The 25,431-nt window shown below is 37.6% G+C and overlaps 1 protein-coding gene across 4 annotated transcripts in view; it reads left to right on the forward strand.

The window, feature by feature from the left end:
• Window positions 1-25,431, forward strand: part of ANK3 (ankyrin 3) — a 686,366-nt gene that overhangs the window by 589,096 nt on the left and 71,839 nt on the right. For all 4 annotated transcript variants that reach the window (XM_068547493.1, XM_068547494.1, XM_068547492.1 and 1 more), the window contains 3 exons: window positions 12,856-12,962; window positions 17,920-18,144; window positions 20,845-20,999. In XM_068547493.1, the coding sequence (XP_068403594.1) occupies window positions 12,856-12,962; window positions 17,920-18,144; window positions 20,845-20,999 (487 nt within the window). The remainder of the gene's footprint in view (window positions 1-12,855; window positions 12,963-17,919; window positions 18,145-20,844; window positions 21,000-25,431) is intronic.

The following is a 25,431-nucleotide window of genomic DNA, read 5'->3' on the forward strand; positions in this document are numbered from 1 at the left end:
GGTATATTAGCAAGGAATGTGCAAATTGGAGAGTTCTTTGGGAGAAATTCATGTTTATTTTTTCAAGACCCGCCCTTTCCCATGATCTCAGTAATAGAAAAGGAGAAGAATGAACAACCCAAAAGGCTGGTTACGCTAATAATCCTTCCTCCCGTCCCTGCCCACCCCATTCCACCCCTGCCCGCCCCCTTCCCCCTCCATCGGCAGATTAACTTTCCCATTTCTTTCCTTGAAGCTGATTTCTAAAGGGCTCTCAGGAATGTGCATGGTGGCAGAAGGTCACCAGCCTGGGATTAAAGATTTTCTAGAGATAGTCCCTTGGAAGATAAGCACCTTTGACTAGTGACATTTAATATCCTGCTTTTTCCTCTTCAGGGTGCTTTGCCAGCATTACTTAAGTGATCCACTCAACACCTCTCACAGATTGGTCAGCAAGATTACAGATTTTTTTTTTTTTTTTTAAGGCAGAGAGGTTTGTCTTGTAACTTAAGGTAGTACAGTTCGTGTAGACGTCTTGAGCCGGATGTTGATGTGTTAATGCTCTCAGCTTCTATGCTGACCTTGAGTCACCTTCTCTTGTTGAAGTTAGTAGCTAAATTATCTTGAAACCAATCCGATTTGGAAATCTCCAGAACGCAACTTCATTTTGGTTTGTATTCTGGTCTCAAATAAGTCTTGGGGGTAATAAGAGTTGATTTCAAGAAAAGAAATACTTTAGGGAAAAAAAGACCTGCTTTAGTAAGCTCTTAATTTGTATTTTATTTTGCTGCTTGAATGAGGTTTTCTTTTATGGAATTTAAGGTATACATGATGTTTTGAAACATGTCTTCATTGTGAAATTATGTCCACGGTCAAGCTAATTAACACATCAGTCACCTCCCATAATTACCATTTTTGGGGGTGTAGTGAGAACACTTGAGATCTACTCTCTTAGCAAATTTCAAGTATATAATCCATTTTTATTCATTGCAGTCACATGCCGTGCATCAGGTTTCCAGAATTTCTTCATCTTATAACTGAAAGTTTGTCCCCTTTGAGCCACATCTCCTCTTTTCCTCCACCCCCCAGCCTATGGTAACCACCATTCTCTTCTCTGTTACTATGAATCAGACCTTTGCTTTCTTTTAAGATGGAATCCATTTCTTAAAAGAATATTCCCAGATAGTCGTGGTGGATGTCCAGACAGACCTACTGTCTGTTTCAGCAGCAGTTTGCCATTTCACTCAGTTATCTGCCATAGATCATAATAATTATAACACTCAGGGCAGCACCTGCCATACATTTTATCAAACGGCTCATCTCACTCTGTGCTTTCAGCCACCTTATGGACTAGGTATTATCAGTACCACTTCACAGACAAAGAGCCTGGGGCTGAGTGTTTTACTTGTCCATTGTCACATTAGGTGACATTCGGTGGTACAGCTGAGAATAAAACTTAGGTCTGATGGCTGCTTGAACCCATTCTGCTGCTGCCCTAGGCTGCAGTGCCACTCTCATAAGCAAAGTATGGCAGGCCTGAGTGAAGCATATTCAGCTGGAAGAGTCAGTGTTTAAACAAGTATTTTGTCATGGCCAAAAGGCCACTATTATTTGTTAATCCAGCAGGCTACCCCCTATAGTCTGATAAAACATATGCCATCCTAAAAAGCTATATACGGGGCCGCAGTGTTATATAAATTTAAGAAATAAATTCAATTATAAAACATCTGGGAGTATCAAGATTATTATTATTATCTGTGATTCTGTTTGCATAGCAATTTAGAATTTTCATATCACTTTCATATTACTTGGGTCATTCCATTCTTATGGTGAGTTGGGGCAGTTAACATTATCCACCCATTACTCACATGCAGAAATGAGGGTTTTTTCAGTGAGGTTTTTTGACTTGCCGGTCGCTGGGCTATGAAGTGATGCAGCCCACCTCAAACCCAATCATCTGTTCTCTGTCTAGGGGATCTGACACCCACGTGGGTGCCCCTGCCCTGGCCCTGTCCGATGTGTGGCCACAGGCTCAAGTTATCCTTGACAGGGATAACTACGAAAGCCACCGAGTGCTGGGTATCGACTTTGAGAAGCCTTTGCTCTCCTGGGCTCCCAGTCTGGTTACATCATCCAGCTGTTTCCCAACTAGATCGTGTTTACAGTTTTTCAGATGAGATGCACTTCATTCTCCGTGTGACCTGTTGCTGTGAGTTTTACCTGGGGCCGGTAGCATTAGCAATATCAAGACCACCCGTTCATCTGCAGGACCACCTTCTGCCAGGGGTAGCCAAGCGGACAGACAAGGACCTTAACTGGTGTCGTCCAGCACTGGAGGTTGACAGTCAGCAGCCTGGAGAATTAGCTGATACTGGAATTAACTGGATTTCTTTTTCTTTTCCTTGCAAGTACTTTCTTGCCTTCTACCTCTTTTCGTCTGTGCCTGGACATTTATTTCCAGTCCTGGGCATTTGGGTGTGTCCTCACTGGTGAGGCCAGTGTGTACTTGCTCTCCTCTTTTCTCTGATGAACAGGGCTAGCGAGAAGCTATTTTGGGAAAGTATGAACCTCTTGGAGACAGTGATATCATCATTAGTCAGGCTTTAGACTCTATTGAGTAATGTGCATTTTGATTTTAATAGTATCCTTGATATCACTTCCAAGATGAAAAATGATGTGCTTATTCATAATCATTTTTGACTTGGGAGTAAAAGGTCTTCTTAAGTCAGTGTGAACCTTTCCTTAACATAGTGTTCTACTAAAGCCACGCAGCACTGGGTATTGACTTCGTGTTGTCAAATTTTTCAAGTCTCTCTCTGAACTTCAGTTTCCTCGTTTGTAAAATGGTATAATATTATCTCCCAAGGCTACTCCGTCCTGAAGAGTCAAAGAACAAAGTAATGTAAAAGGCCTAGGATAGTCCCTGACATAGAGTTGACAGAGTAGGTTGCAGTATTGCTGTTAACATAGAAATTTAAATGTTTTTGAGTCAATAAGTAAGACTTAGGCATTTAGAAGTTACGTTCTTCTAACTGAGCGGGCTGTGTTGATTTCATATAGGCATCCTGTATATGTAACTGTAAAGGACCAGTGCTGGCCCTGGAATATACTTGTTTTTGCTCCGCTTTCTCCACAAATTATCAGGTTTTAACAAATGAGCTCACATAAATAAAAGTTCTTTGAAGAGTAGAAGCAACTGAAAAAAAAAAAAAAGAAAAATAGAAGCAATTATACATATGTCCGTTGAAAATCCTTTGAAAAGTAGAAACGACCACAGCATGCCAGCCCTGGCCTTGGTGCCAGATTTCTGGTGTACATTCTCACTTAATCTTCCTATCAACCAATCATCAATTTGAAAATGAGGAAACTGAGACTGAGAAAAGTTAAGAGACATTCTAAGGATCATAAAAGCAGTAAGTAATGTTGGGACATCTCCAAGGGGGCTTTTAATAAATAAAGAAAAAGAACAGTCAAAGGCAAAATACCTCCTTTATTCCTGATGGAGGCCAGGTTGAGGGCTGGCTGAGTGTCTGAGCCAAGTGGGCCTGGTAACTGAACCCCTGAAGTGAGCAGACCCCCTACCCAGTGGCCAGCATCAGCGACCCAGGGCAGGCAGCCCCCCTCACGGAGGTCTGTTTAGGGGAGCAGAGGGGGGATGTCTGCCCTCTGTGACCAAGCTCAGGCCCATGAGAGTGAAAACTGGATCTGAGCGGAGCCTTCCCAGCTACCTTTCCCAAATCTACCACTTAGATAAAGAAATCACATTTCCTGAATATAAAGGGACAGGGCGAGGCCCACAGTGACACAATTGAGTTGCCTTTCTAAAATGGAAAACTTAGGAGTGGGAAAGAAGTGCTCTCTATTCACAAATGGCAAAGGCAGTTTTCAAATCCAAGTCTGTGACTCAGCTCTAAAGCCAAGCTTTTCCATTAAGCCCTGGGAGCACCCCTACTTGCTGTGGGAAGTTTAAGAGCCATCTCGAGTTCATCTTTTTTAACCATCATCACACGTAGTGACCTGTTTATCATTTTAAATGTCTATTGGTTCAGTAACCAAACGGAAGAAGAGCTTTTCCTGGTACCACGATACCATGCACAATGACGTGTCAGAACATCTTGAAATTCATATTGTTGACTAAAATAAGTAAGCAGTTCAAACGGCACATTTCTGTTTTAAGTAAACATTCGTCTGTAGAAAAAAGTGTTCAGAGACAGGTAGCTTGCAAATGAAGTGACCACTTCATCTCTATAAAAATCATAGGCTCAGATGAAGTGCCTTATTTTTGTGTTTCAGTGGATGCATTGTAGGAAGAGCATTTTATTTGTCTGTATTTAGGTTATTAAAATTGCTAGGCCTGCCCATAAGCCTCTGCAAAACTCTATGGAAAGAAAGAAAACCTGGGACAAATATCGGGACACATGGCTCATTGTTTTGAACAAGTCTTTTAATTGATTATACATTTGCTCATTTGTGTTATGACAAAGTTCCTGTGAGTGACTTAGGAGGTGTGAGAGTCGGGGAGTTAGGAAGGAGTCAAAGGGATCCCCATGGGCTGGCACACCCCAGCCTCGATAAATATTACATGACGGCGGTCATACCTTTTTGTGGGATACAATTCATTGTTTCAATAATTAATGTCGCCAGTGCATGTTTCTAAGAGTACCAAAGGTAAATAATTTACTGTAATTACCAAAGAGGAGTGCTATAATTTATTTCTTAGAACTTGAAAAAAACACGGGTCTTTTGGAAAATAACCTTAGGGCTGCCCCAAATGGAGGAATTGTAGTTTGCTAAAAAATAAAGTAAGCAGCACCACCTACTTTATATTAAATATTTTGCCCCACTCTGAAGGTGGGTTGGTTGGGGTGTTTAAAAGTCAGTAAAATTGGTAAATGAGGCCAGACGAAAACCAACACCTAATCTTTGGTTAACCCATTAAGAATTTGGGAACTTTCTGAAGTGATCTGTTCATCTTCAGGGGTTAGGACCCTAGTTCTGTAAACGCTTATTAACACCATTGATCGCATACCCATCCACCAGATGTGTCCTCTCTCACTGAATGCACAGACGGCTGCTCCTCATTCATTTTTGCATTTTCCTAGGATCTAGGTAGGACGATGACTTATACACATAAGCGCTCTGCAAATTATTGTTCAATTTGATTTCAGGGCTATTTTTTTAATCTTTGTAATTCACAGTAATTTTTAAAATTCAAGTTTTCTTATTATGAACCTTACACACACAAATAAAAAGTCATCACCTATTTATTTATAACTTAGATGGAACCCTGTGGAGATTTTCCCCTCAGCTGGCCTAGATTTATACAACCTGTGAGCTATAGCTCAATCTAAAACTGTGACTAAGCTGATAGCAAGCAGGAAAGATCTTTTCGGAGTAACATCTTCAAGGAAAGGTCCAAGCAGCGTGGAAATGAATGTGTTAAAGTTGCTCCGACTGGATTAAGGGTCTCCTGGCCAGCGAGCATCTTCCCTTTGTCTCAGCGGGCCCCCAGCTGGCAGATGGGCTCACAATTTACTTTCAAATATCTTGGCCTGGCCATAGGATCTGGTGTTTAAAAGGAAAGAGGCACATGAAGATTTCCCCTGTCTGCAACACTCTGGGCAAAGAGTGTTTCTTTGCCGGGTGATCTTTGGCTGTTGCAACACGTTCAAATAAAGGTCCTTCTCCATTTGGGAAAAAAAAAAAAAAGTCATGTTCTTTTACAAGACATACTCAATAGGATTACAAAAAGAATCCCGTACGAAGCTTACGGGATGCCCTCTGCGTGGTTGAGGGCTTAGCATCTGTGATTTCCACTTAAGTAATAAGTCTGGGACATTTCACTGGAAAATCCCAGAGAAGACTCCCCATTTTCTGCCTCAAGGCTCTGTCCCTAACTGTCTGTCTGGGAGACCAGTAAAGGTAGAAGGCTGGGTCTGAACATTCATTACATAAACTTTCAATTAATCTCCATTTTCATTATGGTGCCTCTGACCTTCTAATCTTCTGCCTCTGGTCTCTATGCCTCTAGATTTCTGCCAAGGTTGATGGGGGGTGAGTTATTTGGCAACTGATAAATCAGTGAGGGGATTATGGAGATCGGATCACTTTTTAGAGAGACTTTCAACCAATCCTTGTTTTTCTGCTGATGTCTTCTCTTATTCTCTTTGCCTCTGTGTGTGTGTGTGTGTGTGAGTGTGAATTCTTGACTGTCATTTTACTGGGGTTTCAGTAGAAAGCAGATCTTTAGAAGGACAAAAATTGAGATTGATTTCGTTTTTGGTGTGTGAGCCAATATCTTTCATCAGATTTGGAACATCTTAGCCATTCTCTCTTCAAACATAGCCCCTACCTTATTCTCTTCTTCTACTTCCGAGAGTCCAATTACACACACGTTAAAACCTTTCACTGTGTTCTACGTCTCATACTATTTTCTGTATTTTCCATTCTTTAAAAAAGTCTACCCTTGACATATACTCACCACTATATTTAAAATGGATAACCAGCAAGGACCTACTGTAGAGCACAGAGAACTCTGCTCAGTATTCTGTAGCAACCTAAATGGGAAAAGAATTTGAAAAAGAATGGATATATGTATACGTATAACTGAATCACTTTGCCGTACACCTGAAACTATCACAACATTGTTAATCAACTATAGTCCAATATAAAATAAAAATTTTTTAAAATATACCCTTCATTTTGTATATTTTTCCATTAACACTTCCCATATATCAACCCTGTTTCCTATTGTGTTTAAGAACTGACATTATACTTAGAACTGAACAAAGGCCCATTTGATTTTCTTACGTATATTCCAGTCCTCTGTTGAATCATCCACCTTTTAATTTCTTTTCTCTATCTTTTTTCCTATTTTCTTAAACATACTGATCATAGTTATTATGATAACTATAATCAAAGTTCTTATTAACGTCCTTCAAAATGTAGGATGACTTGGGAGTCTATTTATAGTATCTGGGTTTGTTATTGTTGTTTTTTTTTTTTTTCTGTTTTTGTTCGTGTGCTCTGGCCATGCTTGGCAGTTTTTCATTGCATGCTGGACATGATGTATAAAAACAGGTTTGTAGACACGACACACCCAGTGATGATAATATTCCTTCAAAGAGGATTCACCATCCCTCTGCTAGGCAAAGAGTGGTGGCTGATTCTTCTCATCCAATCAAGATTTTGCTGAAATGAGGCAGGTTCGCAGCCCTGGTAAATCTCAGGCTACCGCTGGTCTGTCCCTGGCCCTTCAGGGTCCTTATTTGAAATTCTGGTATGATCTTTGGGTCCCCTCCCCTTCCAAGTCTCACACTCTAAATCTTTTTCTCATGAAACTGCCCAAAAGCTCTGTTATGCCTTTCAGAGATTTTCTAGTTAGTTTTTTAGCTTCCTGTTCTGCACAGCTCCAGAATTTATTTATTTATTTTAAAATTTATTTTATTTGTTTATTTATTTATTTTTCACCAATTTTGTTATTTCTCAACTTGTTTATAACGTTTTAGTTGCCGTTCATAGTTGTTTGGTATTTTTCCCTTTTTTTTTTTTTAATCAGTCATCAATTTTATACACATCAGTGTATACATGTCAATCCCAATCGCCCAATTCAGCACACCACCATCCCCACCCCACCGTGGTTTTCCCCCCTTGGTGTCCATACATTTGTTCTCTACATCTGTGTCTCAACTTCTGCCCTGCAAACCGCTTCATCTGTACCATTTTTCTAGGTTCCACATACATGTGTTAATATATGATATTTGTTTTTCTCTTTCTGACTTACTTCACTCTGTATGACAGTCTCTAGATCCATCCACGTCTCAACAAATGACTCAATTTCGTTCCTTTTTATGGCTGAGTAATATTCCATTGTATATATGTACCACAACTTCTTTATCCATTCGTCTGTCGATGGGCATTTAGGTTGCTTCCATGACCTGGCTATAGTAAATGGTGCTGCAATGAACATTGGGGTGCATGTGTCTTTCTGAATTACGGTTTTCTCTGGGTATATGCTCAGTAGTGGGATTGCTGGATCATATGGTAATTCTATTTTTAGTTTTTTAAGGAACCTCCCTATTGTTCTCCATAGTGGCTGTATCAATTTACATTCCCACCAACAGTGCAAGAGGGTTCCCTTTTCTCCACACCCTCTCCAGCATTTGTTGTTTGTAGATTTTCTGATGATGCCCATTCTAACTGGTGTGAGGTGATACCTCATTGTAGTTTTGATTTGCATTTCTCTAATAATTAGTGATGTTGAGCAGCTTTTCATGTGCTTCTTGGCCATCTGTATTTCTTCTTTGGAGAAATGTCTATTTAGGTCTTCTGCTCATTTTTGGATTGGGTTGTTTGTTTCTTTAATATTGAGCTGCATGAGTTGTTTATGTGTTTTGGAGATTAATCCTTTGTCCGTTGATTCGTTTGCAAATATTTTCTCCCATTCTGAGGGTTGTCTTTTCATCTTGTTTATGGTTTCCTTTGCTGTGCAAAAGCTTTGAAGTTTCATTAGGTCCCATTTGTTTATTTTTGTTTTTATTTCCATTACTCTAGGAGGTGGATCAAAAAAGATCTTGCTGTGATTTATGTCAAAGAGTGTTCTTTCTATGTTTTCCTCTAAGAGTTTTATAGTGTCCCATCTTACATTTAGGTCTCTAATCCATTTTGAGTTTATTTTTGTGTATGGTGTTAGGGAGTGTTCTAATTTCATTCTTTTACATGTAGCTGTCCAGTTTTCCCAGCACCACTTATTGAAGAGACTGTCTTTTCTCCATTGTATATCTTTGCCTCCTTTGTCATAGATTAGTTGACCATAGGTGCGTGGGTTAATTTCTGGGCTTTCTATCTTGTTCCATTGATCTATGTTTCTGTTTTTGTGCCAGTACCATATTGTCTTGATTACTGTAGCTTTGTAGTATAGTCTGAAGTCAGGGAGTCTGATTCCTCCAGCTCCGTTTTTTTCCCTCAAGACTGCTTTGGCTATTCGGGGTCTTTTGTGTCTCCATACAAATTTTAAGATGATTTGTTCTAGTTCCATAAAAAATACCATCGGTAATTTGATAGGGATTGCATTGAATCTGTAGATTGCTTTGGGTAGTAGAGTCATTTTCACAATATTGATTCTTCCAACGCAAGAACATGGTATATCTCTCCATCTGTTGGTATCATCTTTAATTTCTTTCATCAGTGTCTTATAGTTTTCTGCATATAGGTCTTTTGTCTCTCTAGGTAGGTTTATTCCTAGGTATTTTATTCTTTTTGTTGCAGTGGTAAATGGGAGTATCTCCATGATTTCTCTTTCAGATTTTTCATCATTAGTGTATAGGAATGCAAGAGATTTCTGTGCATTAATTTTGTATCCTGCAACTTTACCAAATTCATTGATTAGCTCTAGTAGTCTTCTGGTGGCATTTTTAGGATTCTCTATGTATAGTATCATGTCATCTGCAAACAGTGACAGTTTTACTTCTTCTTTTCCAATTTGTATTCCTTTTATTTCTTTTTCTTCTCTGATTGCCGAGGCTAGGACTTCCAAGACTATGCTGAATAATAGTGGTGAGAGTGGACATCCTTGTCTCGTTCCTGATCTTAGAGGAAATGCTTTCAGTTTTTCACCATTGAGAATGATGTTTGCTGTGGGTTTGTCATATATGGCCTTTATTATGTTGAAGTAGGTTCCCTCTATGCCCACTTTCTGGAGAGTTTTTATCATAAATGGGTGTTGAATTTTGTCAAAAGCTTTTTCTGCATCTATTGAGATGATCATATGGTTTTTCTTCTTCAATTTGTTAATATGGTGTATCATACTGATTGATTTGCGTATATTGAAGAATCCTTGCATCCCTGGGATAAATCCCACTTGATTGTGGTGTATGATCCTTTTAATGTGTTGTTGGATTCTGTTTGCTAGTATTTTGTTGAGGATTTTTACATCTATATTCATCAGTGATATTGGTCTGTAATTTTCTTTTTTTGTAGTATCTTTGTCTGGTTTTGGTATCAGGGTGATGGTGGCCTCATAGAATGAGTTTGGATGTGTTCCTTCCTCTGCAATTTTTTGGAAGAGTTTGAGAAGGATGGGTGTTAGCTTTTCTCTAAATGTTTGGTAGAATTCACCTGTGAAGCCATCTGGTCCTGGACTTTTGTTTGTTGGAAGATTTTTAATCACAGTTTCAATTTCATTCCTTGTGATTGGTCTGTTCATATTTTCTGTTTCTTCCTGGTTCAGTCTTGGAAGGTTATACCTTTCTAAGAATTTGTCCATTTCTTGCAGGTTGTCCATTTGATTGGCATAGAGTTGCTTGTAGTAGTCTCTTAGGATGCTTTGTATTTCTGCGGTGTCTGTTGTAACTTCTCCTTTTTCATTTCTAATTTTATTGATTTGAGTCCTCTCCCTCTTTTTCTTGATGAGTCTGGCTAATAATGGTTTATCAATTTTGTTTATCTTCTCAAAGAACCAGCTTTTAGTTTTATTGATCTTTGCTAATGTTTTCTTTGTTTCTATTTCATTTATTTCCGCTCTGATCTTTATGATTTCTTTCCTTCTGCTAGCTTTGGGTTTTGTTTGTTCTTGTTTCTCTAGTTCCTTTAGGTGTAAGGTTAGATTATTTACTTGAGATTTTTCTTGTTTCTTGATGTAGGCTTGTGTAGCTATAAACTTCCCTCTTAGAACTGCTTTTGCTGCATCCCATAGGTTTTGGATCATCGTATTTTCATTGTCATTTGTCTCTAGGTATTTTTTGATTTCCTCTTTGACTTCTTCAGTGACCTCTTGGTTATTTAGTAACGTATTGTTCAGCCTCCATGTGTTTGTGCTTTTCACGTCTTTTTCCCTGTAATTCATTTCTAATCTCATAGCATTGTGGTCAGAAAAGATGCTTGATATGATTTCAATTTTCTTAAATTTACTGAGGCTTGATTTGTGACCCAAGATGTGATCTATCCTGGAGAATGTTCTGTGCACACTTGAGAAGAAAGTGTAATCTGCTGTTTTTGGATGGAATGTCCTATAAATATCCATTAAATCTATCTGGTCTATTGTGTCATTTAAAGCTTCTGTTTCCTTATTTATTTTCATTTTGGATGATCTGTCCATTGGTGTAAGTGAGGTGTTAAAGTCCCCCACTATGACTGTGTTACTGTCAATTTCCTCTTTTATAGCTGTTAGCAGTTGCCTTATGTATTGAGGTGCTCCTGTGTTTGGTGCATATATATGTATAATTGTTATATCTTCTCCTTGGATTGATCCCTTGATCATTATGTAGTGTCCTTCCTTGTCTCTTATAACATTCTTTATTTTAAAGTCTATTTTATCTGATATGAGTATAGCCACTCCAGCTTTCTTGTCTATCTTTCTGTGAATGTGGTTTTACTTCCACAGGCTGCAGGATTGTAGTTTTTCTTGCTTCTGCTGTCTGCCCTCTGGTGGTTGAGCCTATCTAAGAGGCTTGATGGGAGGCTCTGGTGGTGGGTAGAGCTGACTGTTGCTGTGTGTTGATGTTATTAATGGGTGCTTTACCAGTGCTCATTGACTGATCAAACTGAAGACACCTGCTAGTGTTGGAGGGTCTCCTGCAGAGGCGGGAGCTGGCTGTGGCTCACTGCGGGGACAAGGACACTGGCAGCAGAAGTTCTGGGAAGTATTCCTTGGCGTGAGCCCTCCCAGAGTCCGCCATTTGCCCCACCAAAGAGCCTGTAGCCTTTTATTTATTTATTTATTTTAATTTTTGCCTGTGTTTGGTCTTTGTTGCTGCACTCAGGTTTTCTCTAGTTACAGCGAGCGGGGGCTACTCTTCGTTTCGGTGCCTGGGCTTCTCATTGTGGTGGCTTCTCTTGTTGTGGAGCGTGGGCTCTAGACGCATGGGCTTCAGTAGTTGTGGCTCGTGGGCTCAGTAGTTGTGGCTCGCGGGCTTAGTTGCTCCGTGGCATGTGGGATCTTCCCGGACCAGGGCTTGAACCCGTGTCCCCTGCACTGACAGGCAGATTCTTAACCACTGGGCCACCACGGAAGCCCCAGCCCCAGAATTTAGCAAATGTTCTGAACAGAAATCTGTAGCATGCTTGAGGCCACCCAAATCTCCACCAAAACTCCCTTGGTTTTTCTGTTCCCCAGCAGGTAGCCCCTGTAGGCACAAAACCCAAATTCTGTCTGCACTGGTAATTGACAAATGCCCCCAAGATAAAAATGGCAACAAAAAGCTCACCTCTTCCAGGTAACCACCTCTCCAAATATAGCTCCTCAGTTTTGCACCTCAGTTGTTCTCTGCTGCCCGCAGAGATGATTTCTACACTTACCTGTTTTGCTTAGCAAAGGACTAGGCTGCTGCTGGCTTCTCTACCCCACTTGGAAACAGAAGTCATCAAGCTTGAATTTTTTTATTTTTATTTTGAGATTCGGAAAAGAAATTTACAATTGTCAGATTAATTTAGAGATTGTTGAAGTACTTAAAATCATGGTTAGCATTACTTCTGTGATATTCCTTGTGCCATGCCAGTTACTCAAGATGGTTTCTTAAAAGACTGAAATAATACAGCGTATCAATAAACTTCATTTCTAATTCTTGAAACTTCAATGTATACCTGTGGAGGAATGTACAGTCAGGCCCATGGATGCAGAGGGCCAATGACATTAGTTATTTTATATAAGGTACCTGAGCATCTCCGGATTTTGGTATCCACAGGGATGGGTGGGTGGGGGGTGTCCTGGAACTGATCACCCGAGGATACTAAGGGACAACTGTAATAAAAATATATATATATGCTTATTTTGAATTTTAGACTATCTGGACTGTGGAGACATACAGGTGTATTTTGTACGTACAGAGAAACCACTGTCTTGGATGGGTTGTTGACACAATATATCGTTTTATTTTTCAGCATCTAACATTCACGAGAGAATTTGATTCAGATTCTCTTAGACATTACAGCTGGGCTGCAGACACCTTGGACAATGTCAATCTTGTCTCAAGTCCTGTTCATTCTGGGTAAGTAACCAAAAAGTCACTTTTCCTATTAAATTAACATTGCACTTACTATTTGCAGTTATAAATTCATATTGACAAGCTTCACATGTATGAGATATTGATCTTCTAAAGGACTTCATTAGTGACTATATGTCGCATATATTTGTAAATCATTAGTAAATATTTTTTCTAAACAAATCTGCATATCTATTTTTATTGGTAAAAGCACCATGTTAGAAAGGAAATTAATAAAAGTATTGGTGCATAACAATTTCCTGGCTATTCTGGCACTACTTTTAGATCTCTAATTTTCCTTTTCAATAAAAAAAATTTTAATATAGTCATTTCTCTTAATTTTACTTTATTCAAATGAAGTTTTTTTCTGAGTATCTGATTTTCCTGAAATAAAATTATAATGAAGTTGTATTAAATTAAAATTTTTTTTAAATAAATGAATTTTTAAAAAGAAAAGAAAAAGTGAATGTACCAACGTGTGTACCCTGGAAGTGCTATAGTAAAAACCACATCAAACAGGCTCCTTGTTGCTGCCCTGTTAGTCAGCAAAATTTGAGGCAGGCAGCTAAAAGGTGACCTGCTTCAACTGCTGAATTGATAATTATTGTATTTTTAGATATTGGATTCTTAGCCTATTATAGGTAATTAAACTTGGGATAATTGATTCACATACAAATGGAATCGAAATAATTCATTAAGATGATGAAAATTTCAAAGTATTTTCACCTCTGAAATTGACATTTAGGACATAAATTAGTGGTGATCCAGGACAAGTGCAGATTCAATTTATTTAATTCTGAATTAAATAAATTAACAATATTAACATTTGTGAAGTGCCTTATATATTTTATGAAGTATTTTTTGCTGCTTTCAATTACAATAAATTGTAATGGCTAACCTACCTAGTGCTTTTCATGTATCTGGCATTGTGCTAAATCTTTTACATGTATTATCTTATTTAATATTTATTTGAACCTTAAAATGACACTGAGATAGGCTTTACTCATTATCCCCATTTTACAGAGGACAAGTCCTAGACTCCGAGTAATGTTGCAGGTTAAAGTATTCTTACACAATTGTGGCTTGTAACACCACCATTGTGAAAAACAAGCCACTGCAATGTCATTTAAATGGAAATAATTCACATGAAAGTGCTTTATAAACTATAAACTACATGGTGGTCTTTGAATCATTAATATTGCATTTCTTTAATTCAGTTAGAAAAAGCTTTAATTATAGTAATATTACATTTTAAACTGCTTTAAATAGTTACACAATTTATAGTAGATGTATTTGGGTCTAAAGTTGCAAAAGCAAAAAACAGAGCAAAAAAAAAAAGTTGAGAAGGAAAATATAAACCACCCAGAATACATTCATTAAGTGGGCAAACATACTGAAGAGTTTTTTGAACCAAACTTGGTGAATTGCCACCATGTGACAAAAATCTAGAATCAGCACTTTGTATTCTACATAGGAAAGAAAAGCACTAGGGTTTAATTTAGTAAATTGAGAAGTTGAGGGATCACAGGATAATAAAATCAGAAATGAGCTTTCCCCTGCACTGAGGCAGTGTAGTATTTGAATATGCAACTAATCTCTCCTTCCCCTTGAATTCACTGAAGACAGTAGACTTTTGCAGGAAAGGAAAAGTAATGGCAGCTAGTTGGGCTTATTTGAAAAGGAAAATATACACTTGGTATACACTTGGAAATAGTTCACTAATGCCAGGTCTATGGTGTAGCTTATATATAGCCATTTAAGGCAAATCTTTTTCCAAGTTGTCCCACAAATGCCAAATGCCTTGGTTTCATTTTCTGATGGTTTTTATTTTTCCTTTGCTTATCATTGACATTTTCTGTTGCTTGCTTCTAATTATCTTACATTAATTTTTCCCATTTGCTTTCTAAATTATTTTGCAGCTATTCTTCTCCACTTCCTCAGTATGATTCAAGGTGATAACTGTGTCTTTTATGTGAACCATCCCTTTTTGTATTTTTAATTTATGTGAATTTTTCCCACAGTCAGATTGTGTCAATGTCTGTAGTGTATCAGCATTTGTCATCCTGCTGTTCCTAAAGCTAGAAACATTCGTGTGTTAGTTTTAGGATCATTTGTAGAATTCCTGCTTTAGTTTAAATATTAATAAGATACAATGAATATGATTAAATATCACCTTTTCGTTTGTTTCTGTAAGTTATATTGCATGAAATTTTATTTTGCATACAATATGTAAGGGATGAGTTAAGAAAACAAATCATTATATTTCATAATGCTATTGAATAATAGGACTCAATATCAGGCTTAAACACCTACTCCCATCTTTCCTCAGTCTTTTGGGTCTGTAAAATTGAAAACCATAGAACAATAAATAATCAGTAATGAGCACCAACTATGCACTAGTTGCTACACAGAACACAGACAAAGAGATTCTTCCAATTTTATAAAATCTTCTAAGCCATGGTTTTTCCATTTGGTTCTGATATTCTTTGTAGCTGGGGTATTTTTATATTGGCACTGGTAACCTTCTTACACTACCTTCACTTTATATATATATATATATATATACTTTATATATATAAAATATTTATATATGTATATATTTTTTCCATATTTTTTTTCAGTGTTAGTAACCAAGTCTGACCTAGGCAGTTTCTGAGCACACTTAACAAAATGGGTTTTTTCACTGGTTTATTCAATAAACATTTACTGTGTGCTTATTATGTATGGGAACTGTGCTCAGCTCTGTAGGTCAAGCAGTGAACAAGACAAACCTGATCTGAATTATTATCTGTATTAGTGAGACTCAGCTGTTTGTTGCCAGGGCAAACACAGCCCTCTCAGTGTAAACACTCCAGTGTTTATCTGTATCAATACTAATACAACTGCATTTTCAAACCCAGAGTTTATCTGGAATCATTTTTAATTCATTCTGTTACTCTTAGTCCCAAGCACAAGTTGATTTTTAACTACTGGACGCTGGGAAAGATCAGATTTTTGTGTTGGGCTTCCTTATAATATGCCACATTGTCTTTATTACTGAATAAAAGTAGTTGTTAAGTATGTATATGTCTAAAAAAGTATAGGCTCCCCAGAGCAGTTTCAAGTGACCCTTTTATCATTCAACACTGGAGACAATTCATCTGGACACTTGTACAAGTGAACAAGTATCTTTGTCTTTGACTAGGGAGGAGTGATTTTTGTTTTGTTTTGTTTTTTTTGAGAGACTCAGTCTCTTGTCCTCATACTTTGACTATCCTAGTGGTTCCGGTCTCTCAAAGTACGTATAATGATATCAAAAACATATGAAACCATTAATTAATCTAGAGGAAAACAGCTAAATCCAAAATGAGCAAAAGGGTGTGAAGTTGATTCCACCTCGCTGATGACCAGAGTTGGTTCTGAAAATCTGATAGGCTGAAAAGTGACCCCCATGCTCTTGCCTCTCTCCATGGGGATGGTGGGTCCATCTGCTTTGTTGAAGAGGTTACTGTTCCAAGGTCAAGAGGCATCACTCTTTAGGAAAGGGTCTCCAGCTAGGACTGCCAAGCAAGGTCTGAAATCTATTTGTAGGATGTTAGAACTGTTTTTTAGAAGAGTAAATAGTAGAGGATTTTGATGGATGGGATTATCCCCCTTCCCCCCTGCCCAAATACTGTAGGTATTCAAACAATTTTCTAAATATCAACATTTGGTGCTCTCCCACTAATAAGCGTATTTTCACATGTGAAAATTAGAATGCAAAAATACGTGTTTCTGTTCCCCAGTCTCTGACTTGCACTCTTCCGTATGTTGGGCTCATTGGTTTACATCCATCAGAGTGCTTTACAACCCGGTGACAGTGGTGGGAGGAGTCACGGAGGTCTTTTTTTCACGAACACATGATAGGAATCAAGATATTACCCAAATAAGTTTGGGGTTAGCAGATGCAAACTATTATACATGGGATGGATGAACAATAAGGTCCTACCTACTGTATAACACAGGGAACTATATTTAAGATCCTGTAATAAACCATAATGGAAAAGAATATGAAAAAGAATATATATATGTATAACTGAATCACTTTGCTATACAGCAGAAATTTACACAACATTGTAAATCAACTATACTTCAATAAAATTTTTTTAAAAAGATATTACCCAAATATGACACAGTTAATTCTTTACATCTTCATAGCTACATGCAGACAAATAATTTTTCCTCCCTAGCTTTAATATAACAGCCAATGACAGAATTGTATAACTTAGAGATATTTTCTAAAAAGTCTGTTCAATCATTTTTGTATTGCTGTACAGATACTCAAATGTAGGTTATTTTAAACAGTTTTTAAGCCAAATTGATATTGAAAAGATTAAACCCCTTTCCATCAAAATTGCCTTAGTAAAACTTTAGTCACCTTCTTCTTTTATTCTTATTTTCTGCTTCGTGAAAATAGTAAAAATTAGAGTGTTGGTATGATTAAAGATACATTCATTTTATGAGTTGTACATGTTTAAGACATACTGTGGAGTTTCATCTTACTTGTTGAGGGGGAGAGATTCCATAGGCGGCACATGGCTAAGACCATTGATAGGTAAAATGACCCTTGAATGTAAACTTAAACCACCCACAGGGACCGCATACAGTGGGTTTGTTTTTAAATGCAAGACAGTCGTTTAATAGCCAGTTTTTATCCCAACTTTGAAACAGGCACTCTTCCTTCATTTTGAGCATCTGACAGAGTGGTTGGCTTCTGTTCGGAGGCCATGCACCATCAAAAAATAAAGTGTCGCGTTTCACTTTTTGCTCAGTTCACAAGTCAAATGCATGTTTGATGTGACTCCACTGTATTTACTTCCAATGTATTCTTAAAGAGAGGGAATGATAGCTACCTTGTCTGTCACTTTAACATTCAGTTTCCAAACTCGCTGTGAAAACGGCTTCTGTCTCTCCTTGATTTGGCCTCTGATCTTCCCCCCTGCAGGTTTCTGGTTAGCTTTATGGTGGATGCAAGAGGCGGCTCCATGAGGGGAAGCCGGCACCACGGGATGAGAATCATCATTCCTCCTCGCAAGTGCACTGCCCCCACCCGTATCACCTGCCGTTTGGTAAAGAGACATAAACTGGCCAACCCACCCCCCATGGTGGAAGGAGAGGGATTAGCCAGTAGGCTGGTAGAAATGGGTCCTGCAGGGGCACAATTTTTAGGGTAAGTCATTTTGTCAGTTTTCATCTTGGCCCTCATACCACATCTTTGATTTTCTTTACCCTTGTCAACTCAAGTAGTTAAATCTGTTGAGTTGGACCATTTCAGTCGAGTACAGCATTCACGTAGTATCAGAGGTCACAAAGCTGTGTAATCCTCTGAAAAGCTGGTAGGCTGGTACTTCCTTAACTCAGTTTGCTGGCCAAAGGTTTTACTAACCGAGAAGCACGTTCTCTGCTCAGTGAGTGCACGGAACCCCAGCGGCCCCCGCGGAAGTCAAGGCACCACTCTTATATATCACACGTTGAATAAATGGCTATTTTGGGTACATGTCTTTTTAATGATAATTTTGGGGGGAACAATCCATTGCGATATGGTATTTTACAAAGGGAAAAAATGAATTTATTTTCTGAGGTGGCACTTGGGTGCAAATCAGGCAGGCTCTGTCGTGACGGACAGTTTGTTCACAGTTTCCCCTTCTCGTTTCTCTTCCTGCTGCACGGATGTTATTCAGTAAACTGCACCTTCCTACCAATCCTCCCCCTGTAAATGAGGGCGAGAGCTTGGTTAGCCGAATCCTGCAGCTTGGGCCTCAAGGAACAAAATTTATTGGGTAGGATCTTTATAGACAAGATACAGAATGTCTACAATTCTTTTTCCATTTTCAATTTTTTTCTGTCACACCCATGGTCTTATTCTTGTCTTAATTTTATTTTCGGTTTTTAATGCTTTCAGTTGATGTGTGTCACTGAAAGAAGAAAAAAAAATCATAGTGGCTTGACTTAATGCAGCACCGCTACCTATCTTGTGCTTTTCAAGCATGTGGAATTCACTGCAAGCATTCTGCTTTCATAACTTTGTGCTTCTGTAAACCTTTCTTTAATTTGAAATGTTTCAACTGATGATGATAGTTTTTAAGACAGACTGATAGTCTAATTTTAACCCAGTGTAAAAGAAGATATTTGCAGGCTTTGAATCAACATTTGCTGTAAATGATATATATGTGTATATATATATATACCTGTATATATATATATGTGTGTGGAGTTACATTTTTTAAAAAGTGCTTATGGGCTGTGAGATGGACAAGTCATCAATAAGTAAACTGATTTTGAAAAAATGTTGGGAATACAAGATATTTAAAGAAAATCAAATAGGCAGCAGGTAGCATATTCTACTAAAGTTATTAAATTGTTTTGTTCTGTTTAAGCTGAAATGTGTTGGTATTTGTCTGTCTGCTTATCTGTCTGATTGGTGTGTTTGCATTGGCAGTCTGCATGAAGAAACCTGTTATGAAAAGTTATGCTTGGCTTTCACCTTGGTCCCAGACCCTTGTTCATTTCTCCTCTCCAATACTGTTGAATGTCATACACAAAGCCACATTCCTGAAATATTTAGAGTGACAGTATCTGATGCATTAACCTGCAAAGATTGTATCTAGTTTTCAAAAAAAGAAAAATTTAATGTCTAATCACCAGGTGTGGTTAAAAACTAAGGTAAACATCTTAATAACTCTTGAAATTACTAACACTATTAGGAATAGTTGATTTTGTTTTTACCCACTGAAAAATAAAGGGATTATAAAAAAATTTTCAAACCCTTAATTTGAATTAATTATTTTGCCCAAAGTAAAATTTTCATATTTATCATCCCATTTTAAGTGAATGCTTTTGTAATAAATTAAATATTAATATGTTTTTATTTATGTCATTTGGTCATTACAACTACTATCCCTTTTTATGCCATTACCTATTTAAGCCTGTATCTTCTGTTACCACATGTACATAAACACATAGGCTAAGAGGTGAGGTTACATACAACCTCTGTAGGAGAATAATGATACTGTCTACTTAAATGTCATAAAATAAAGCTGCACAATCCAACTACATAAACTGTGTGTGATTGTGGTCTGCTTACTTCCATTCATCTTTTTTAGCATTTATCCTACTTCAAAATTTAACAAAATTATTCCTGTGCTTGATTGGCTATCTTCAATTTGCACACATTTTTTCACCTTCTTTTGCAAAAGGACACTGTCAAAAATTAATAGATCATTATATGACAATTTCAAACCAATAGTGCTTTTTCGGAAAGTTGAATTCCTATGCAGTCCTACGAGAGCTAGGAAATTACGCTGCCCATTTCACAACGTAAAAATCAAAGAAACTGTCTTGACTATACAGGCCATGAAAGTTATGAAAACTGACCGTTGGAAGGAGTGGATTGTTATATTGATTGTTTTCTTGCTAAGGGAAAAAAAATCAGTAATCTTTCAAAATAGGCAATTTACAGAATTTCTTTTTTAAAGAAATGACTGTGTCCTTTTAAATCATGAGCATTTTGTATAATACAATATACTATTGTGTTTTAAAAAATGGACCAACTTTCTTTCTTATGGTCTATTTTAATAACTTTCAATTCCTCGATTACTTACATGTGCTGAATATTTTCCCCCTATTAAATCAAATGCCTAACATATGATAGGCCCCCAAGAATTGTTTGTGAATGAATGAATGATGGCATGTTTTCAGGCTTCTAATATATTATTTAATTAGCAAATGATTCTGCAGCTTTGAAATCATTCCCAACCTTAGTGGCACCTCTGATTTTCAAATGAATACTGTCAATGAAACACTTTTAAAAGTATGAAAGTATAAACCTATTTCCTTTGATACCAAAATAATGTGGCTTTTTTTTTTCCAGCCCTGTCATCGTGGAAATCCCTCACTTTGGGTCTATGAGAGGAAAAGAGAGAGAACTCATTGTTCTTCGAAGTGAAAATGGTGAAACGTGGAAGGAGCATCAATTTGACAGTAAAAATGAAGATTTAACCGAATTACTTAATGGCATGGATGAAGGTAATTACGATGACTCCCTGTTTCTATGAATGTCTGCAGGAAGAAATCAAAGGAATGGCTAGACTAAAGGAAACAGTACTTGAATTTCACACGTTTGTATTTTAAACTGGGAATCCGGTTCCTCAGCATTTATTGTTTTCTGCGTCTAAGGCATGAAGTTCCATTTAATCTAACAAACTCCGCCCCCCCATATTAATGTATAAATCTTCTGATAATTCTCTGTCTTAAATCAACTGTATCAATCTTTCCAAAGCTTAAGAAAGTTTTCTAAGTCAAAAATGTGTAAGGAGGGAGTGAAATAATAATGGAAGGCACGCAAAGCATGCAGAGCATTTTAAGAAAATACGTTCACTTTTTATTTTTGGAATCATTATTTTCGTACCCTTTCTTTTATCTCAGTCTTCTCCCAGATTATTTCGGTATTCTTATGGATTTTTAATTTCTCCTGGGTTCTATCAGTTTTTTAAAAAAAATAGGTTTCAGGCTAATGATTGGAGTCTGTGGTGCTTCCAGTGTCTCATTCTTTGACCTGGTAAGACTGGCCTATAGCAAGCATGTCACTTTCTCATACACACCTTCTTCAGGCTGTCTGACCCTTAGAATCATAGCAGTTTTTCTTGGTAGACATTGGGAATAGACTTGTTTTGAGAGTGGGTACTTGGTGCAGTGTTTTCCTTTAAAAATGTAAAAAAAAAAGAAAAGAGAGAGAGAGAGAGAGAAAGCTCATCATAAAATAAAGCTGATTTTTATACACACTTGCTAATCACTACAAATCCAGCAACTGTTTTATATAACAGCTTTACTGGAGAAATTATTCTCATACCATAAAATTCACTTTCTTAGCATTTAGTTCACTGGCTTTTGGAATGCATCTAGCATAGTCTCTCCTGGTTGTGAAATGTGGACAAAGGAGCCAGACAGACTCGAGGGTGTTTGAGGGACGACCACGGACAAGCTCTTGGATCCCCGTGAGCCTCTGTTACTTCTATAAAATGGAGATTACCTTCCTCACTTCCTAGGGTTGCTGTTGAGAAGAAATAAAGTCATTACAGGAAGCGCTTTTCAAATATAGCCCTTGTTACAGACTAAGCCCTTGATAAATATCAGCTATTGTCACTATTATATTCATTCCATAGAAAAAACTGTCATGCCAAAGGTATTGTATAAGACGCAGCGAATCACAGCCAACCAAGAATTTAAAGATGTTTTTACATCAGGGTAGGGGGAACCTAATCATTGCTGAGAGTCTAGCATTCATGAGGCACTGATAAATGCCTCTATATTTGAAAATTTTAAATGAAAGCGTAGTACTGCAAAGTAGGTAGTTTTAATCCCACTTTATAGATGGGGGAACTGAAGTTCAAACAAGTCAAAAGGTTACCCCAACTCAGTAGCAGCACAGGGGCTGAAATCTAGTTCTATCTGTTCTCAAAAACTTTTAACTATCCCACTTACTTTAGCAATATGCGTCCTGTAGAGAAGAAAATAAACCTAAAGAAGAAAATTCCTACAAACCTAGATTTCAAGATCCAGAATAGTCATTTTAAATGTTATACATGTAATGAGTATACATTAAATGTTTATACATAATACTGACATTTATATCCTGTACCATTCACAACTTCAGATAATTTCTGATGGATGGGAACTTTCACTGGCAATTTAGATTTCTAATTGTTATTACCTTAATTTATTTTAGAGCATGAAATATAGGTTTTTTTATAAGGAAATTTATAAGAAAACATAATCAAAAGTTTTAAAATGAATAAATCCTAAGGGAAAGAACTGAATTAGCATTTTGAAAAGAGTAAAAGAATATGGATGATGGAGAATAAAAAATAGAATAAGATAAATGGGTTTTCCAGAGGATAGTTTTTTTTTCTGTTTTAAGGAAAATAAGGTATAAAGATATTTTCATGTATCCAGTATTTCTTAAATACTACTGTAGATTACTAGTTTTTTAATGCAGCATCCTCTCCACAAGGATTTCTTTTTTTTTTAACCAATAGCTACCTTGATATGGTAAGCAGCTGAGGGCAGAGAACGTGTCTTAATCACTTTTGAGTCACCAGTATCGGGCACAGTGCTGATTTAGACACTCACCCAATCCTGGAGAGTAGGCAAAGGAGGAACCTCATTATAATATATAGCTCTCGGGGGGTGGTGGTGGTGGGATGAATTGGGAGATTGGGATTGACATATATACACTAATATGTACAAAATAGATAACTAATAAGAACCTGCTGTATAAAAATAAGTGAATAAAATAAAATTCAAATTAAAAAAAATAATATATAGCTCTCTGGAAGAAAGCTCTTGTTAGTCTGTTTCTTCTCCCCCAAACTTCATTAATGTTAATCTCCTGGGGGAAAAACTTAAAGAGGAGCGTTTACTTTGGGGAAAGTTCTGAGAAAGTAACAATATTTTAGGAAGAATACTGAATATTCTAAGAGGGTGTTGTCCAATAGCACTTTCTGTGATGATGGAAATATTCCATACCTGTGTGATCCAGCAGTCATCACTAGTCACATGTGACCCTTGAGCACTTGAAATGTGACTAGTGCAAGTGAGGAAGGTAATTTTTAATTTCATATAATTAATTTCAAATAGTCACCTGTGGCCAGTGGCCACCTCATTAGACACTGCAGTTCTGACAAAAACACTGGATTCTAAGAATATGTTCTTCATTTATGAGCACAGATTAGAGTATCAGGCACAGGCAGATTTTTTTTTTTTTAATTTTAAGGTTTATTTATGGAATGGATTTCCATGATTTCATCCTGACATGTCTTCATTTTGTTTTTTAAATTTATTTATTTATTTATTTATTTTTTGGCTGCGTTGGGTCTTCGTTGCTGTGTGCGGGCTTTCTCTAGTTGCGGTGAGCAGGGGCTACTCTTTGTTGCGGTGTGCTGGCTTCTCATTGCAGTGGCTTCTCTTGTGGAGCACAGGCTCTAGGCGTGCGGGCTTCAGTAGTTGTGGCACGTGGGCTCAGTAGTTGTGGCTCGCAGGCTCTAGAGCGCAGGCTCGGTAGTTGTGGCACATGGGCTTAGTTGCTCCGCGGCATGTGGGATCTTCCCGGACCAGGGCTCGAACCCGTGTCCCCTGCATTGGCAGGCGGATTCTTAACCACTGCGCCACCAGGGAAGTCCCTTCATTTTGTTTTTAATAAGCCAATTTTCAAATAGGAAGTTAGTCCTATCTTTGCTTAGACAAATGACGCCCCAAACACTGCCACACTAGGGGCATCTGTCCGATGTTTTAAAGAAATGATGATATAGCCCTATCCTGGATTCTACATGTTATCTTGGAAACAGTGGACAGAGTTTCTTTGCTACATTTTTTAAGACCAGATAAAGTTTGGTTCCATTTTAGACAATTAAAAGGAAATGCAAATACTTCCAAGTTTAAAGAATCAAGCACTGGAGGCCACAAAAGGAAAACTGAGGACTAAATTTTCAAGGCACCGTCGTTTTCTTCATATATTAAATCTATAAAAGCAATAATAATGAAGGAACCAAGACACATTTTATAACTGAAGCTCAATTAATCAGATTTCATACCAAGCTCAAGCACTACTAACCACCACTCTTGTCCTGTCCCCAGAGAAACTTAGCTCTTATTGGAACATCCCTCCTCTAAAAACAGACAGGCAAAAATAAAAATCAGTCTGTCTCTAAAAATCCAACCCTTCTTTTTCCTTCAAGGTCCAACTAGTCAAACTTCTTGTGGGGAGAGAAGCATAAGCATGGTTTAGGAGGTTTCATGTTATTTCTACCCTCAACACTCTGTGCCCCTGGATAGCTGTTAATTAGCAAGATAAAAATAGTACATAAAATAAGCCAGTGACCAGATCACTCAAGACTTCCTTAAAGAAAAAGAGAAATAAATCATTCTACTATTATTTTATTTACCCTATCAATTTACCCAGTTCATAACAATTAAGCCTTATCTGTCATCTATGGCAAGTGACCCTTGATAATAGCTGTCTTATTATGAATGTCTCATTTTAACCCTCTTTTCCATAAGTGAACTCTGTATGTTACTTTGTAACTAATCTGTATTCTACTTTTATAACTAGCCCTGTTGCACCCTGTTCTCTGAAAATCTTAAAACCCAAGTGTTTAGAAAGCATCTTAGCCAGTATTTTGATCAGTGATTTTTTTACCGAACAACACAATTGTAAAGATTAGATTATGGTTCTATAGTATTTTAAAACTTGCAAAGCCTTTCCATGTGCACAATCAGATTGTAACTCCAGGGAAAGACAAGTCCAAGGAGGAGGATAGTTTGCCCAATGTGGTGTGGTCGTTAGGATCATGATCTGTGCATGTCACACAGACTGGAATTCCCATCCTGGCTCCACGGCTTACTAGCTGTGCGACTCCGAGAAAGCCCTCGATCTCTCTAAGCTCATAGAGGACTAATGGGA

The sequence above is a fragment of the Eschrichtius robustus genome, chromosome 7 (genome assembly GCF_028021215.1).
Source record: "Eschrichtius robustus isolate mEscRob2 chromosome 7, mEscRob2.pri, whole genome shotgun sequence".
Taxonomy (NCBI): domain Eukaryota; kingdom Metazoa; phylum Chordata; class Mammalia; order Artiodactyla; family Eschrichtiidae; genus Eschrichtius; species Eschrichtius robustus.